The following is a 16,969-nucleotide window of genomic DNA, read 5'->3' on the forward strand; positions in this document are numbered from 1 at the left end:
GTTAAAAGGAAAAACCTTTGAAGGTCTTATAGACACTGGTGCAGATGCCACAATTATTTCCATTAAAAATTGGCCTGTATCTTGGCCTCTCACCGCTTCCATGACCCATCTCAAAGGAATTGGACAGGCCTCTAACCCCTTACAAAGTTCTGAAGTTATTCAGTGGAAAGATGAGGAAGGCAATCAGGGCACCATTCAACCTTATGTAGTCACAGGCCTGACCATTAGTCTCTGGGGCCGAGACATCCTCTCTCAAATGAAACTTATTATGTGCAGCCCTAATGAGTTGGTAGCTAACCAAATGCTTAATCAAGGCTTCTGCCCAGGACAAGGATTGAGCAGACATTCTCAGGGAGCAAAGGAGCCAATATAAGTTTCTATAAAGACTGATCATGCTGGAATAGGCTACAAAAATCTATCCTAATGGCTGTTGACATGCCTGTACCCCATGCAGATAAAATATCTTGGGAAACAACAGAACCTGTGTGGGTTGATCAATGGCCCTTAACTTTTGAAAAATTAGCTACAGCCATGATGTTAGTGCAGGAACAACTTGCTGCAGGCCATATTGAACCTACCACCTCTCCTTGGAATACTCCTATCTTTGCTATAAAGAAAAAGTCTGGCTACACCCCCGGAAGCCCCTCCTTCAACTCAGTTGCTCTTCTTTGCTGCCGAGTTCAAACTCTTCTTCCACACTCTTGCTCTGACGCTGGGATTGATCTCATTCTTCGTGATCAACAGACAAGGACTGGACGGGGTATTTTATGCATGGGGTTTGTAAGGAAGGAGATAAGTGTCGCTACTCACATGATCTCTCTGACAGTCCATACGGTGTAGTGTGCAAGTATTTTCAAAGAGGGTACTGTATTTACGGAGACCGCTGCAGATACGAACACAGCAAGCCACTGAAACAGGAAGCAGTGACTGCTGCAGATCCAAGTGCGAAAGCATCCCTGGCTGCTTCCTCAAGCCTCCCATCGGGGGTTGGACCACTTATCGAAATGAATACCAGTGAAGCCGAGTCAAGAAACCCAGCCTTTCCAACTGTAGGCGCGGGTTCAGAGGACTGGGTCAATGCCGTTGAGTTTGTTCCTGGGCAGCCCTACTGTGGCCGCACCGCCCCCTTCCTGCACCGAAGCACCCCTGCAGGGCTCAGTGGCCAAGGACGAGTCCGAGAAGGAGCAAAGTGCCGGGGAAGCGAAGCAGCAGCTGTGCCCCTATGCTGCCGTGGGAGAGTGCCGCTATGGGGAGAACTGCGTGTGCGTCCACGGAGAGCACTGTGACACTTGCGGCCTTCGCGTCCTCCACCCCAGAGACGCGGCCCAGCGGTCACAGCACATCAAATCTTGCATTGAGGCCCATGAGAAGGACATGGAGCTCTCTTTCGCTGTGCAGCGCAGTAAGGACATGGTGTGCGGGATCTGCATGGAGGTGGTCTATGAGAAAGCCAACCCCAGCGAGCGCCGCTTTGGGATCCTCTCCAACTGCAACCACACCTACTGTCTCAAGTGTATTCGCAAGTGGAGGAGTGCTAAGCAATTTGAGAGCAAGATCATAAAGTCCTGCCCTGAATGCCGGATCACATCTAACTTTGTCATTCCAAGTGAGTACTGGGTGGAGGAGAAAGAAGAGAAGCAGAAACTCATTCAGAAATACAAGGAGGCAATGAGCAACAAGGCGTGCAGGTATTTTGATGAAGGACATGGGAACTGTCCATTTGGAGGGAACTGTTTTTACAAGCATGTGTACCCTGATGGCCATAGAGAGGAGCCACAGAGACAGAAAGTGGGAACATCAAGCAGATACCGGGCCCAACGAAGGAACCACTTCTGGGAGCTCATTGAGGAAAGAGAGAACAGCAACCCCTTTGACAACGACGAAGAGGAGGTTGTCACCTTTGAGCTGGGCGAGATGTTGCTTATGCTTTTGGCTGCAGGTGGGGACGACGAGCTGACAGACTCTGAGGACGAGTGGGACTTGTTTCACGATGAGCTGGAAGATTTTTATGACTTGGACCTATAGCAGCTTTGTGTGGCACGTGAACTGGTCTGCGGAGCCTCAGACAGTAGCTGTCCCCTGTGCCGTGTGGAAGTGCGTGTGGCTCTCCTAGGCAGGCCTCTCAACTCCAGGTGCTGTCATGATCACTTACCCAGGGCCTGCTCCTCCACCCCTCACCTTTCCCCAAGGGTGTGTTCTCTGTTTCAAAAAGTTACAAAAATAAATCTTAAAGTTAGTTTTTTGTAACATGAATTTAACTGTCAGACAGTTAGTGTAGGTTTGTTGCGACATCTATGTTCAGCCAGGTTGTGTTTATGGACTTTGCACACTCATTTTGAAGACCCCCCCCAGGTTCAAGGGTAAAAGCACTGTTTGTGCTTTGGGGTCCACGGAGTTAGGGGTGATGGGTAAAGGGACCTAAGCTGGCAAGTAAGTAGCCTTCTGCTACGAGTGCAGAAGGTGGCTCCTCGAGGTTTCTGGTGAGCTCTGTACATCTGGTGGTAGGTTTGTTCCCTACCCTGCAGTCCCACCACAGGCACTTGTCCGGTGGTTTGGGGCTCTAATTTAGTTGCACACAAGGAATACTACTGAGCCAGGTGCAGAGGCGTTGGGGTTAACATGATAGAAAATATGGAAACGATGGAAGATGCAGTAGTGTTCCATCAATGCAGACTTGGTGGTTAGCTCCCAAGGGTTGATGGACTTGGGCGAGCATGAAGCGAGCGCCCAAGCAGCTTCCCATCTGTGTATAGATGCAGTGTTAGCCTTAGTGGACAAACTTGGGGCCGTGGTCAGCCTCATGGCGCCAGGTAGATCTTAAAGGACCAACAGTCTATCAGTAGTTGTTAATGTAGCGGTGCTAGCAGTCTGTCTATAATAGAGAAATGGGATCTGCCGTAGAGGTAAAATGACCTGCTGATCCCACTTATCAACACAAGCTGGGTCTTGGATGCACAGTTGTATTTAATGTTTTATGGTCTAGCTTTTCCAATCCAGGCACTTTTTGGGGAAAAAAAAAACTTTGTCCTCATTTGAGGGGTTCTGTTGTTAAGGTTTTTGTGTTTGTTTGTGTGGATATCTGCCTCATCCCACCCCTGGACTTTGCAGGTGGACAGATGGATGCAAATCTGTATTCTGAGGCGTTTATTATAGTGGCATAATTGGTTTACAATTAGAAAACATTCCCACTAAAGGGGAGGAGGTGGTGGTATCCCGTAAGACAAGCTGAAGTTGTTAAGTTGTTAGAATTCCTTGATGGGAAATTTCACCGTTGCATTTTATTGCTGTTTCCTAAAAATAACTTGGGAATACTCCTGATTGTCCATCTGCTTCGAGTCCTTGGAACCCACCCGTTCTTCCACGTTAAGAGAACAAGTAATTGTTGCAGAGGTCTCTGTATTTTGCAGCTGCCCTTTTGTAAGAAGCACTTTTCCCAAATAAAACAATAAAAAAAAAAGAGAAAAAGTCTGGAAAATGGAGATTGCTCCAGGACCTTAGAGGAATTAATAAGGCCATGGTACCTATGGGAGCCCTGCAACCAGGCCTCCCCACTCCAGTGGCAATTCCTGCAGGATATTGTAAAATCATTATTGGCCCAAAGGATTGCTTTTTCACAATTCCCTTGCAGCCTGAGGATCACCAGCATTTTGTATTTAGTTTGCCTGTGGTAAATTTCAGAGGCCCTATGCCGAGATTCCAGTGGAAAGTCTTCCCCAAGGGATGGCCAACAGCCCTAGCTGTGCCAAAACTTTGTGGCCCAAGTTATAGATCCGTTTAGACATAGATGGCCTTCCTTGTATATCACTTATTATATAGATGGCATTCTTTTGGCTGGACCTGATCCCCCTGAACTCCTTACTTGCTCTCAAGAGCTTTCTAGGGCCCTTACTGGAGCTGGTCTTCAGATAGCTCCTGATAAAATGCAATTAAAACCCCTTACTTATTCTTAGGCTTTGAACTTTTTCATAAACAATTCTTTCACACCTTAGGCATGTAAACATTGTCAAAAAAGTTCTATCTTCTATATATAAGTCATGTCTGACTGAATAAATCTCAAGGCCTTGACAAACACCTAGCATGGTCTCCTTCTTGTGTCTGTTTGCCTTCTCCCATTCAGGTTAACTTCCCCTTGGGTCCTTGTTCAACTCCCTGCTGGCCAGGGCAACAATGGCCTGGATATCCATGACCTAATAGTGCCTGACACTACCTACACGAGACCATCATAAGAGGAGGAAAATATCATGACATCAAAATAAAAAAGAGACTGACTGAGATGAGGAGGGGATATGATGGAGAATGGAGTTTCAAAGGGGGAGGGAGGGTATTACCATGGGATATTTTTTATAATCATAGAAAATGTTAATAAAAATTGAGGGAAAAAATAAAAAGAAAAGGGGGTGACTGGAGAGATGGTTTAGTGGTTAGGTCACTTGCCTGCAAAGCCAAAAGACCCAGGTTTGATTCCCCAGGACCCATGTAAACCAGATGCACAAGGTGGTGCAGGTGTATGGAGTTCATTTACAGTGGCTGATGGCCCTGGTATGACCATTCTCTCTATCTGCTTCTCTGTCTCTCAAATAAGTCAATAAGTAGATTATTTAAAAACAAAAAACAAAACAAAAAAAAAAGAAATTTTATCATTTCTTGTCTTACTTGCTTCTAAATTCCAACTACCATATGTTGCCTGATCAATATCTTTTGTTTTATTGTCTATGACTTCAAGTTTTATGTGCAGAAATGCTAATTTTGTTATATCAAAGGTCCTCCATTGAGGGAACCTAAAAGTCATGTTATCTTTGGTTATATCTCCCTATCTTTTCCAGGTTAAATTTCTATAATTATCAAACATAAATCCAGTTGGAGTAACAGATGGTTTGTCTTCAAACACTTCCTCCTTATTGGAATTTCAGTTTCCCATTTCTTTAAGCTAATTAATTTATTAATTTCCTGACAGCTGCAAGCTGTGCTGAGCTGTTAGGGTGTGTTTGGAGTCTGGTTTACGTGCTGCTTTGGGGAGTAGCTCTCTCAGCTTTGACCCTGCGACCATTTCCTCCTGCTAGCTCTTGGCTAGTTCTACACATTTCACAGAAATGAGAGAGGGCTCAGTACAGCGTGTGATCAATCCCTTATGTATGTCTTCCTGGGCAAGCCAACTAGTTCCTTTTAACCCAGGAACAGGACATGTTTTGTTGGGTTTCCTATGAAACCATTGAGGCCGTTACATGTCAAGAAGTGTTCCTCCTGCTCCTGACACCTCCACCCTGTTGGGTTGGAGGAAACAATGCCTCTAACCTCAGCATCTTTATGATCAGGCACTCATGGAATTCCTGAGCTAAGGGCATGGAGGCTTCAATAAGCAGAAAAGTGTTTATATATAGACATACAGTGTGGTAGTTTAATTCAAGTGTCCCCATAAACTTATGTGTTCTGAATGCTAAGTCCCCAGCTGATAGTAATTTCACATTGACCTATATATTGTGATAACAGGACAAGATAATAGTTACATTAAAAACACATTCACGCCAGGTGAGGTGGCGCACACCTTTAATCCCAGCACTCGGGAGGCAGAGGTAGGAGGATTGCCATGAGTTTGAGGCCACCCTGAGACTACATAGTTAATTCCAGGTCAGCCTGGACCACAGTGAAACCCTACCTTGAAAAACCAAAAAAAAAAAAAAAAAAAACATTCACACCTGTTGTGGTGGAGCACACCTTTAATCCCAGCACTCAGGAGGTGGAGGTAGGAGGATTGCCTTGAGTTTGAGGGAAAGAAGTAGGAGAAAGAAGAGAAGGAAAAAAAGGGAAAGGACAAGGGGGGGAAGGAAAAGGAGAAGAAGGAAGAGAAAGAGGAGATATAGGAAAAGGAGAAAGAGAAGGAGGAGATGGCAGAGGGGAAGAAGAGGTGGAGAAGAAGAGAAGGAGGAGAGAGAGGAGGAGAGAGAGGAGGAGGAGGAAGACAATTGCTTGCAAAGCCTGCTGGCCTGGATGCAATTCTCTCACCATCCATACGATGCCAGAAAGCCAGACAGGCTTTCATTCTCAGCAGGAGACCGTAGTATGCACGCATGAAAGCACAGCAAATAAAAGGTATTTTAAACCAGGCATGGTGGTACTTATAGGACTTTAAAATTAGTTTTTAATTTTTTTAAAAAATTATTTGAAACTGGATGCGGTGGCACACACCTTTAATCCCAGCACTTGGGAGGCAGAGGTAGGAGGATCACTGCGAGTTCGAGGCTACCCTGAGCCTACATAGTCCAGGTCAGCCTAAGGTAGAGTGAAACCCTATCTCAAAAAACTAAAATAAATAAATAAAATCAAAATTTAAAAAAGGGTTTGGAACTAAACTTTAATGCCTTCCAAAAACTGGGATTAAAGGCGTGTGCTTCCACACCAGGCTCTTTTTTTTTTGGTTTGCAAAGTAGGGTCTCGTCTCAGGGTGGCCTCAAACTCAGTGATCCTCCTACCTCTGCTCCCAAATTTTGGGATTATAGGTGTGCAAAACCATGCCCAGCCCTTTTTTAGAAAAAAAAAAAAAAAGTTTATTTGCAAGGGTAGAGAAGGGAGGTACCAGGGCCTCTAGTCACTGCAAACAAAGTCCAGATACATGCACCACCTTGAATATATGGTTTATGTGGGTACTAGGGAATTGAACCCGGGTTCTTAGGCTTCACAGACAAGTGCCTTAACCACTAGGCCATCTCTCCAACCCTTTTGTTTGTTATTTTGAGGTAGTGTCTCACTCTAGCACCAGGTGACCTGGAATTCACTCTGTAGTTCCAGACTGGTCTTGAACTCACAGGGATTTTCCTATCTCTGCCTTCACAGTGCTAGGATTAAAAGTGTGCAACACCATACCTGGCTGTCAATTTTTGTTTGTTTGTTTGTTTGTTTTTCGAGGTAGGATCTCGCTCTTAAACAGGCTGAACTAGAATTCACTATGTAGTCTCAGGGTGGCCTTGAACACTTGGCAATCCTCCTACCTCTGCCTCCCAAGTGCTAGGATTAAAGACGTGCACCACCATACTTGGCTCAATTAATTAAAAAAAAAAAATCAAGTACTATAAGGTGGAAGCAGAGATGTAAGGTTGCTATGAGTTTGAGGCCAGCCTGGGACTACAGAATGAGTTCAGGTCAGCCTGGGCTAGACTGGGACCCTGCCTCGAAAAATAAAATTCATTTGAAAGAGAAGAGAAACAGAAAGACAGAGAGAAAGGCAAGTAGAGAGTGGGTATGGGCACACCAGAAGCATGAGCACCTTGTGCAGCTGGCTTAACATGGGTACTGGGGAATCAAACCTGGGGCAACAGGCTTTGCAAGCAACCACCTTTAACCACTGAACCATCTCCTAAGACTTTGTTTCTTTCCTTCCCTCCCTCTTTCTCATTTCCAGGTTCTTGGTGTCTTACTCAAGGAATGTAAAAAAGATTCCCAAACTCTTTCTTTCCTTCTGACAGCTTCTCATGCCCAGCCTACTTTTAATAATTAATAGTTATTTGTGTGTGTATGGGTACAATTAAAGACACTTGCTTACAAAGCCTAACGGCTTAGGTTCGGGTCTCCAGTACTCAAGCAGTGAAGCAGTGAAGGCCCTGGTGTATGTATTTTCTCTAGATGTCTCTCTATATCTCAAATTACTGTTAAAAATCTTATAAAAAAAAAAAAATGGACCAGGCATGGTGGCACACACCTTTAATCACAGCATTCAGGAGGCAGAGGTAGGAGGATCACTGTGAGTTTGAGGCCAGCCGGAGACTACATAGTGAATTACAGGTTAGCCTAGGCTAGCGCAAAACAAAAAATAAGATAAAATAAAATGGCACTGTCGAGAGCTGTAGTTTCCTCTCAAATTGTTAAATTCCTGGCCTTTCCTTTCCTGGTCTTTCCATGTTTTCCTTCTCAGTGACATACTAGGAATCTACAACCTCAGACCGCCCTCCCCCGCCCAACCTGGTCTAGTCTCACTCTGCTTTGGCATTTTTTAGCATTCATCACAGAGCATCACAATTGTCTCTTGGGTCTGTTTTGATTTGATCATTTTAACATACCCCTCCCCCACCCCGCCAGCCCATTCCAGCCCAGTCTCCAATCGCTGGGAGACATTCTCCACCTTATTCAAATTGCTTTGGTGAAGAATGCAGTAAGCTACATTCTAGCTACCAGCCCCTTCCTTTTGGTCTTTCACCTTGGAGACTTACAAAGGGACAGTGATGGATTTGGGGGGGCGGGGGTGGGAAACTCATCACGTGCTTTTAGCCATGACCCCCTTCAGCAAAGAACAAAGCTTTTTATACCTGACCTTAGGAGAATTTTGTTTAAACTCAATTATTGATTGTTTTTGACAGCTCCTATCACTGCTCACTGACAGCCAGGCCAATGTTGCCCTTTTTAAAGGAATCATGTTCTGTTTCTAATGGGACAGTGACTTTTTCTATGCATGATACACCCTACAATTATGCTCACCTCCTTCTTTTATTCCCTTTTGTTGGGGGGGGGAGTTGAGGTAGGGTCTCACTCTAGCCCAGGCTAACCTGGAATTCACTCAGTAGTCTCAGGGCAGCTTCGAACTCATGGTGATCCTTCTACTCCTGCTTCCCAAGTGCTGCGATTAAAGATTTGTGGCACCACGCCCAGCTTTTTGTCCTTCTTTTTTTTTTATTTTTTAATTTATTTTCAAGGTAGGGTCTCACTGTAGCCCAGGCTGACCTGGAATTCACTATGGAGCCTCAGGGTGGCCTCGAACGCACGGCGATCCTCCTACCTCTGCCTCCCAAGTGCTGAGATTAAAGGCGTGCGCCCCCATGCCCAGCCTATTTTTTTTCCTTCTTATTCAATTTATTTTTGTTAATAATTTTACAATCTTTCCCAAGATTTCAATTTTTAATTTTTATTAGTTTGCAGATAAGAGAGTGGGCATGGTGGGCACACCAAGGCCTCTTGCTGATGCAAATGAACTCCATACACATGGGCCAGTTTGTGCATTTGGCTTCCTGTGGGTAATGAGGAATTGAACCCAGGTCAGCACCTTTGCAAACAAACACCTTTATTGTTATGCCATCTCCCTAGCTTTTTTTTTTCTTTTTGACCTTCTTACTTTTTCTTTTTTATTCTTAGTTTTTCTCTCCATAGGACAGTCTGAGAAGACAAAGAAAAGATCACCAAAATTCCATCTCCTTTAGAACAGATGTACTTTTATTTTATTTATTTTTAGTTTTTTGAGGTAGAGTCTCACTCTAGCCCAGGCTGACCTGGAATTCACTAAATAGTCTCACACTGGCCTTGAACTCACAGTGATTCTCTTACCTTTGCCTCCTAGCCCTCCTTAGTGCTGGGATCAAAGGTGTGTGCCACCACACCAATCTAGACCTACTTTTTCAGCAGTGGTCTTTATTTGCATTGTAAATAGAAGTGGGTTTGTATAGGAGCAAAGCCCAAGGCCCTGGGTGGAGGCCCAAATGGTAATAGTCTGCTGGAGCAAGCTGAGCTACACAGCCAGGCCCTTCCTCAAAGAAACAATTAATTCAGAAAATTGTGTTGGAAAAATATATAATTGGGATTTACTAAGAGTTTGCATTCAGTGGTGGGAAATTGGGAAAGAGGAAGAAACTTTAAATTTTTTGAATATTAGATTTAGAAATGGGCAGGAAAATGGATTGTCTTACTTGTCCTTAAATATGTTAGTAACTGGCCAGGTGTGGTGGCACACACCTTTAATCCCAGATCTCAGGAGGCAGAGGTAGGAGAACTGCTTTGAGTTCGAGGCCACCTTGGGACTACATAGAGAATTCCAGGTCAGCCTGGGCTAGAACAAGACCCTAGCTCGAAAAACCAAAAAGCTATATATATATGTATGTATGTATGTATGTATGTATGTATGTATGTGTGTGTGTGTGTATGTATGTATATGTGCATGCGTGTATGTGTGTTATTACTGGAGCCCCCCCTTTCTTTTAATTTTTGGAGATAGGATCTTATGTAGAAGAGGATGACCTTGAACTGCTGATCCTCTTGCATGCTGGAATTACAAGTGTGTACTACCGCTCCCTCCTTTACCTTATTTTATTTTTGCACTTGTTTTGTTTTTCCAGGTAGGGGTTTCACTTGAGCCCAGGCTGATCTGGAGTTCCCTATGTAGTCTCAGAGTGGCCTGGAACTCAAGGCAATCCTCCTACCTCTGCCTCCCCAGTGCTGGGATTAAAGGTGTGTGCCACCATACCAGGCTTTTTTTTTTTTTTTTCTTTTGAAGTAGGGTCTTGTCTAGTCCAGGCTGACCTGGAATTCACTCTGTAGTCTCAAAGTGGCCTCAAACTCAGTGACCATCCTACCTGTGATACCCTACTGCTGGGACTAGAGGCGTGCCCACCGTGCCTGGTTTAAGTCCTTGGCAATTTTGTCATGACTGTTGGGTAAATGGAAGAGGCAGAGAGAGCTGCCTGGGATCTCCAAGGTAAGAGGTACATCCTTAATTGAAAGGTGGAAACACAGAGCCTGCAAGTATTCATTTGCTGGGTTTATTTTGTCTCCAGATCAGATGGCCCCGTTTTCTAGTTCCCCTCCCAGACAGAGCTTCTACAGCCCCTTTTGCATTACAATGTCCTTGGTGCGCCTGGTAGACAGGATTTACTGAGAATTCACAAGGGTGTGGGGGCAAGGGGGAGGGGAAGGGAGAGGGGGAGGGGAGGGGAGGCGGGCCTAGGGTGATGGAACTTAATGCTATAAATCGAGAGCCTTTGGCTTCAGTGCACTTAGTTGGTTTTTTTTTCCCCCTTAGGATTATTATCTCTTCTTGATTGAAATTTTTACCTGTGAGATTTTCTGGGTTTTGTTTGTTTTATCCTTAAGATCTTTCCCTGGGCCTAATTCTTAAATCTGTGGCTCTTGTGATAGTCACTGGCTTGCTTTTTTCTTCCTTCTGACTAACATGAGTGTGGATCCAGCATGTTCCCACAGTTCCTGTTCTGAAGAACCATCAGATCCTGAGGACATGTCACCAATGCCTGTGATTTATGGGTCTGAGGAAAATTACTTCTCCTTACAAATATCTTCTACTGAGATGCATCACACAGAAACTGGTAAGAAAAAATTTAATCCTCAAAAAACCAAATTCATTAGGAGAAAGATAAGGGAGAGCTGGGCGTGGTTGGAGGATGCAGTGAGTTCGAAGCCATCCTGAGATTACATAGTGAATTCCAGGTCAGGTTGAGCTAGAGTGAAACCCTCCCTCAAAAAAAAAAAAAAGATAAGAAAAGCCTTTAGAGGAATTATAGCCCATTATCACAGACAGGTGTCGTTATCAATCCTGGGGGCACCTCTTGGAAGTGTAGCTTGATCGTACATTGCCCTTTTAGTTATGCTTCAGGTCTCATAAGTTGGGGACAGAGATAACAGATACAAAATTAACCAATGTACAAAAATTGAGAAGCTAAATGTTTTGGGCACTGTGAGAACAAAAACGTGTTACAGTAATGTGGTGGGCCATAGCCCGGCATAGCGGAGCATGCCTTTAATCCCAGCATCCAGAAGGCAGACATAAGAGTATCGCTGTGAGTTCGAAACCAGCCTAGAACTACAGAGTAACCAGGTCAACCTAGGCTATAGTGAGACCCTACCTACAAAAAAAATAACACTGCCTTAAAAGTGGCAGGCCTTTTTTTTTTTTTTTTTTTTTTTTTTTAGCTCAGGCTGACCTGCAATGCATTCTGTAGTCCTAGGGTGTCCTCCAACTCAGTGATCTTCCTATTCTACTATCTGCCTCCAAAATGCTGGGATTAAAAGCGCATACCACCAAGCCCAGCCTCACTTTTTAAAAATTTATTTGCATGTATGTGGTGGGACAGCGTGGTTCTACATTGCAAAGCTAATGCCCTGCCATCCAGCTTCACATGAGTGGCTAGGGAATTGAACCCGTGCTGGTGTCGCAAACAATGTAACTGCTGAGCCATCTCCCTAGTCCAAAGGTGGTAACTTTTTTTTATTCATTTGTTTATTTGGTGGTAACATTTAAATAGCTTTAAGCTAATTATATATATTATGACTACAACAATTAAATAATTGTGGGAATAGAAAAGAAAATGATTTTGTGTGTGTTGCACAAGATGTAAGGCAAGCCTTCATCACTGAGCGTCCCCTCAGCCTTATGATTGCTATATTTGAACATTATAATTTCAAATGCTAAAAATACAGTACTGAGTTGGAAAGTGAGCAGGTGTGTATGGTTAAAATGTTTCCTAGTTAGAAGGGGATTGTGAATGCTTGCTGCTTTAAGGCCTATCCCTTTATTGAAAACAGGATTTAGTTGGCTTCAACCACTGAAAGCACATCAGTGTGGACAGGTGTCGACGGGCTACAGAATCCAGGGAGCAATGCTCTGGTAGCCTTTCCTGCCCAAGGACCTGGGTTTAGCTCTGGGCATCACAAAAAGAACAAGGAAGGGCGCACCACCAGCATGCACAGCTTGCAGATCCTTTCGTAGTTTAAGGCTAGGCTAGGAGGCAAGGTCCCTTTCAAGAAAGTGCCTTTAAGCCTGATGTGGTGGCTCACGCCTTTAATCTCAGCACCGGGGAGGCAGAGGTAGGAGGATCACTGAGTTTGAGGCCACCTTGAGACTACAGAGTGAATTCCAGGTCAGCCTGGGCCAGGGTGAGACCCTACCTCGAAAAACCAACCAGAGAGAGAGAGAGAAACCAGTCATTTTATTTGTTCCCAACAGCCTCTCTTCCTTCCTCTGTGGACCTACCTGTTCAGGACAGCCCGGATTCTTCCACCAGCCCCAAACTGGAACTTCCTGGTTCTAGCTCTGAGGAGGGCATGGGAAAGAGAGGAGAGAGTAAGATCCAAGTCAAGAAGCAGAAGGTGAGGACTGTGTTCTCACAGGCTCAGCTGTGCGTACTCAACCAGAGGTTTCAGAAACAGAAGTACCTCAGCCTACAGCAGATGCAAGAACTTTCCAGCAGTCTGGACCTTAGCTACAAACAGGTAAGGTTGATTTCCCCTGCCCCCGCTTTGGTTTTGAAGGTAGGGTTTCACTCCATTCCAGGCTGACGTGGAATTCACTATGGAGTCTCAGGGTGACCTCGAACTCACGGAGATCCTCCTACCTCTGCCTCCCAAGTGCTGGGATTAAAGGTGTGTGCCACCACGCCCGGCGATTTGTTGCTGCAGAAACATAAACAGTTAAGGTGCTTGCTTTTAAGTTTTGAGCCAGGTGTGGTGGCACATGCCTTTGATCCCAGTGCTTGGGAAGTAGAGGTAGGAAGATTGCCATGAGTTCGAGGCCACCCTGAGACTACATAGTGAATTCTAGGTAAGCCTGGGCTAAGACAAGACTCTACCTTGAAAAAACAAACAAAAAGTTTTATTAGCCAGATGTAGTGGTGCACATCTTTAGTCCTAGCTCTCCAGAGGCCAAAGTAGGAGAATTGGTGTGAGTTTGAGGCCACCCTAAGACTGCATAGTGAATTCCAGGTCAGTGTGGGCTATAGCAAGACCTTAGCTCAAAAATTAGTTGACAAACAAAACTTAAGGGAGGGGGGATCTCTGAGGCAGGGTCTTACTCTTGAAACCTTGGCTTAAGAGATACCTTGAGCCGGGCATGGTGGCGCATGCCTTTAATCCCAGCACTCGGGAGGCAGAGGTAGGAGGATCACCATGAGTTCGAGGCCACCCTGAGACTACATAGTGAATTCCAGGTCAGCCTGGGCTAGAGTGAGACCCTACCTTGAAAAACCAAAAAAAAAAAAAAAAAAAAAAAAAAAGAGACACCTTGAAGTTCTGTAAATACAGCTTGATGGACTATTTCGATCACAGTTGAAAGACCTGAATGCAATAAGAACTATGGACTGTGAGGTTTGGCTTATGGGGGTGAAAAAGAGCTTTGCCTGTACTGGGCTAGAGGCAGTTTGTGTGAGAAACTTGCTACGTTCTGCTTGCCTTTGTCGTGGAAACTTCTGCAAGGCTGCATTGCACAGAAGTGTACTGGTGTGAGTAGAGGAATGTGGCACGGGAAGGAAAAGAATCAGCTGCGATTGTTTGAGAGATTACAAACACAGAGACTGGGCCAGCTGACCTACTCTGGGACAGGACAGAAACAATGCAGACTCTTGAAGAGACCGGTATACTGAAGATGTGTCCTGTTCAAAGTCAGTTTATTCCCTCCTGGATTAACAAATTGGCACCCCACTTGTCGTTATGGAGTATAAGAAATGCAGGAAAGAGAGGGTCATTGAATTTGCAAAGAAGTTTGCAGTGTAAAGTACTCCTATTGGATTACCTGTGTGGAGACCCAGTGGAGCCCTGAGGATGAACCACTGCAGTGGGGAAACAATGGAGATATCAGGACTATGGCATGACTGCCAAGGAGGGCTGCTGGCACCGGATGACATTTTCCAGGACTGAGTAGCCTAGCTGGAAGGGCAGGATTGGAACTCCAGAGAATCATTACTGGTTAGGATTATCGGATTTGCCAGGCATGCATGGTGATGCACACCTTTAATGCCAGCACGCAGGAGGCAGAGGTAGGAGGATCACCATGAGTTTAGGGCCACCCTGAAACTACATAGTGAATTCGAAGTCAACCTGAGCTAGAGTGAGACCCTACCTCAAAAAACCACAACAGAAAAATTGACGCAGAGCTTATCTGTATGTCTTTCTTTTCCCCTCTTCATTCCTATCATTTTTCCTACAGGTTAAAACCTGGTTCCAAAATCAACGAATGAAATATAAGCGATGGCAGAAAAACAACTGGTCAAAGACTAGCCATAGTGTGACTCAGGTAACAGGAAACTATTTGCTCTTTTCATTTATTTCCTTATACAAACATCCACGTGGGCATGTGTGCCTGTGTTGTTACTGAAAATGAATGCCGTCAGGGAAATTGAACCCAGGCCAGCGGGCTTTGCAAGAAAGTGCCCAGCCTCTGAGCCACAGCTAGCCCTGTTCTTTCCTTTTCATCATCTTTTTATTTCATTTCTCTGTAGCATATAACTCCATAGTTTTGATTTTCCTTTTTGCCCATCATATCACTATTTCCTTTCAGAAGGGCTCAACATGTATAGAATATCCAGGCCTCCATTCCAGCTGTCTCCCAGGGTTCCTGGTGAACCCATCTGGAAACCTTCCAGTGTGGAGCAACCAGACCTGGAACAACCCAGCTTGGAGCGGCCAGAACTGGAGCAGCCATTCCTGGAGCACTCCGGCCTGGCACTCCCCCGTGTGGAGCAGTCAGCCCTGGGGTGCTCCGTTCCATAACTCGGGAGAAGACTCTCTGCAGCCCTACGTGCAGTTCCAGCAGCATTTCTCTGGAAATGATTTAGAGGCCAGTTTGGAAACTGTTGGGGAAAACTCTAAGTATCTTAATACTCCGCAAGCTTTGGACGTCCTGAACTACTCTGTGAACATGCCTCCTGATGGCATGTGAAGTAGACATGCAGGTTTAGTTGGAGAACTGGCTGCGTTCATGCCTTTCTTAAAGGATCATTGTATTGTTTAATTTTGTTTTTAGTGCTGTAGGCCAAACCCGGGACTTTGCATATGCTAGGCAAATACTGTTCCACTCTAACACTGACACCGAATTGCTGTTTTAGAGCTATGTCACTATGGTGTTTTTGTTGTTGTTTATTTTTTTGTTTTGTTATTTTTTTGAAGCCACCCTAGCCTGAGATGGGCTGACCTGGAACTCGATATATAGCCCAGGCTTGCCACACACTCAGTGTTCCTCCTACCTCAGCCTCCCACGTGCTGGGATTAATGGCCTGTATCATCATGCCAGGCTCTTTTTGTTCTTTTTTCTTTTGCAGTACTATGTATTGAACTAAGGGCACATGTATATGCTAGGCAAGTGCTCTACCATTGAGCTTCACCTCCAGCTTGTCTTTTCCTTATTACATTGTATTTCATTGTACATAGTGTGTCAATTTGAAGGGTGGGATTTACTTAGCCTCTAGTTCAAGAGCTTTCAATAACCTGTTGCAGACTGTCTCTGGCTATGACCTAATATATGTCTGGGTATCCTTAGAATGTAGAATATAACTTAAAATGTAGGAATAAGAAATGCAAAAAAAAATGGACTTTAATCCTAGCACTTCTCAGGAGGCTGAGGTAGGGAAGATCACTTTGAGTTCAAGACTATCCTCAGATTACATAATGAATTCCAGGTCAGCCTGGGCTGGAGAGATGGTTTAGCATTTAAGGTGCTTTCCTGCAAAACCTAAGGACCCAGGTTTGATTCCCCAGAACTCTGTAAGCCAGATGCACATGGTGGCTGGGACATGCATCTGGTGTGTGTTTGCAGTGGCTGGAGGCTCTGATGTATCCCTTGTCTCTCTCACAGTGATCCTCCTACCTCTGCCTCCCAAGTGAGGGGATTAAGGCATATTCTACAATGCCTGGTGTGTTCTCACTCTCTTTATCATCTATCTCTATCTTTTGCTCATAAAAAAAAATAAAATATTTTTTAAGTGGGGTTGGAAAGAATTCAAAAATAACCTGATGTGGTGGCCTCTGCAGGTGGTGAGGTAGGATCATGAATTCAAGGCCAACTAGAAAATATAGCAAGTTGAACAGCAGCCTAGACTAAATGTACACAGTGAGACCTTGTCTCAAAAAACAAAACTAGAGCTGGTCATGGTGGCACATGCCTTTAATCCCAGCACTCTGGAGGCCAAGGTGGTATTGCCATGGGTTTGAGGACAGCCTGAGACTACATAAGGAATTCCAGGTTGGCTTGGGTGAGAGCAAGACCCTACCTGGAAAACAAAACACAAACCTAGAAAGTTATATGGTGCCAGGTGTGGTGATACAAGCCTGTAATCCTGTACTAGTAGATGGAAGCAAGAGGATCAAAAGTTCAGAGTTAGTGGGGCGTGGTATCACATGCCTTCAACCCCAGCACTTGGGAAAGGTAGGAGGTTTGCTGTGAATTCAAGGCCAAAGTGAGACCCTACCTCACAAAAACAAGAGGGCTGGAGAGATG

General features: G+C 44.8%; 2 protein-coding genes across 3 annotated transcripts; both read left to right on the forward strand.

The window, feature by feature from the left end:
- The first annotated feature begins 765 nt into the window (after positions 1-765).
- On the forward strand, positions 766-2,111 carry LOC105944788 (E3 ubiquitin-protein ligase makorin-1-like). Its single transcript, XM_045139700.1, is given in 2 exon segments — positions 766-1,124; positions 1,126-2,111. Coding segments are annotated over 2 exon segments (1,257 nt in total). The 5' UTR covers positions 766-767; the 3' UTR covers positions 2,026-2,111.
- An 8,810-nt stretch (positions 2,112-10,921) lies between these two features.
- On the forward strand, positions 10,922-15,415 carry Nanog (Nanog homeobox). Of its 2 annotated transcripts, none has more exons than XM_045139766.1 (4): positions 10,922-11,072; positions 12,710-12,975; positions 14,684-14,770; positions 15,038-15,415. In XM_045139766.1, the coding sequence occupies exons 1-4, from the start codon at positions 10,922-10,924 to the stop codon at positions 15,413-15,415; spliced, it is 882 nt and encodes a 293-aa protein (XP_044995701.1). The 2 variants fall into 2 exon arrangements, with proteins under 2 accessions (XP_044995701.1, XP_044995702.1); XM_045139767.1 differs by having other exon boundaries at positions 14,684-14,769; positions 15,085-15,415.
- The last annotated feature ends 1,554 nt before the right edge of the window (positions 15,416-16,969 follow it).

Source organism: Jaculus jaculus, chromosome 23 (assembly GCF_020740685.1).
Source record: "Jaculus jaculus isolate mJacJac1 chromosome 23, mJacJac1.mat.Y.cur, whole genome shotgun sequence".
NCBI classification, from domain to species: Eukaryota; Metazoa; Chordata; class Mammalia; order Rodentia; family Dipodidae; genus Jaculus; species Jaculus jaculus.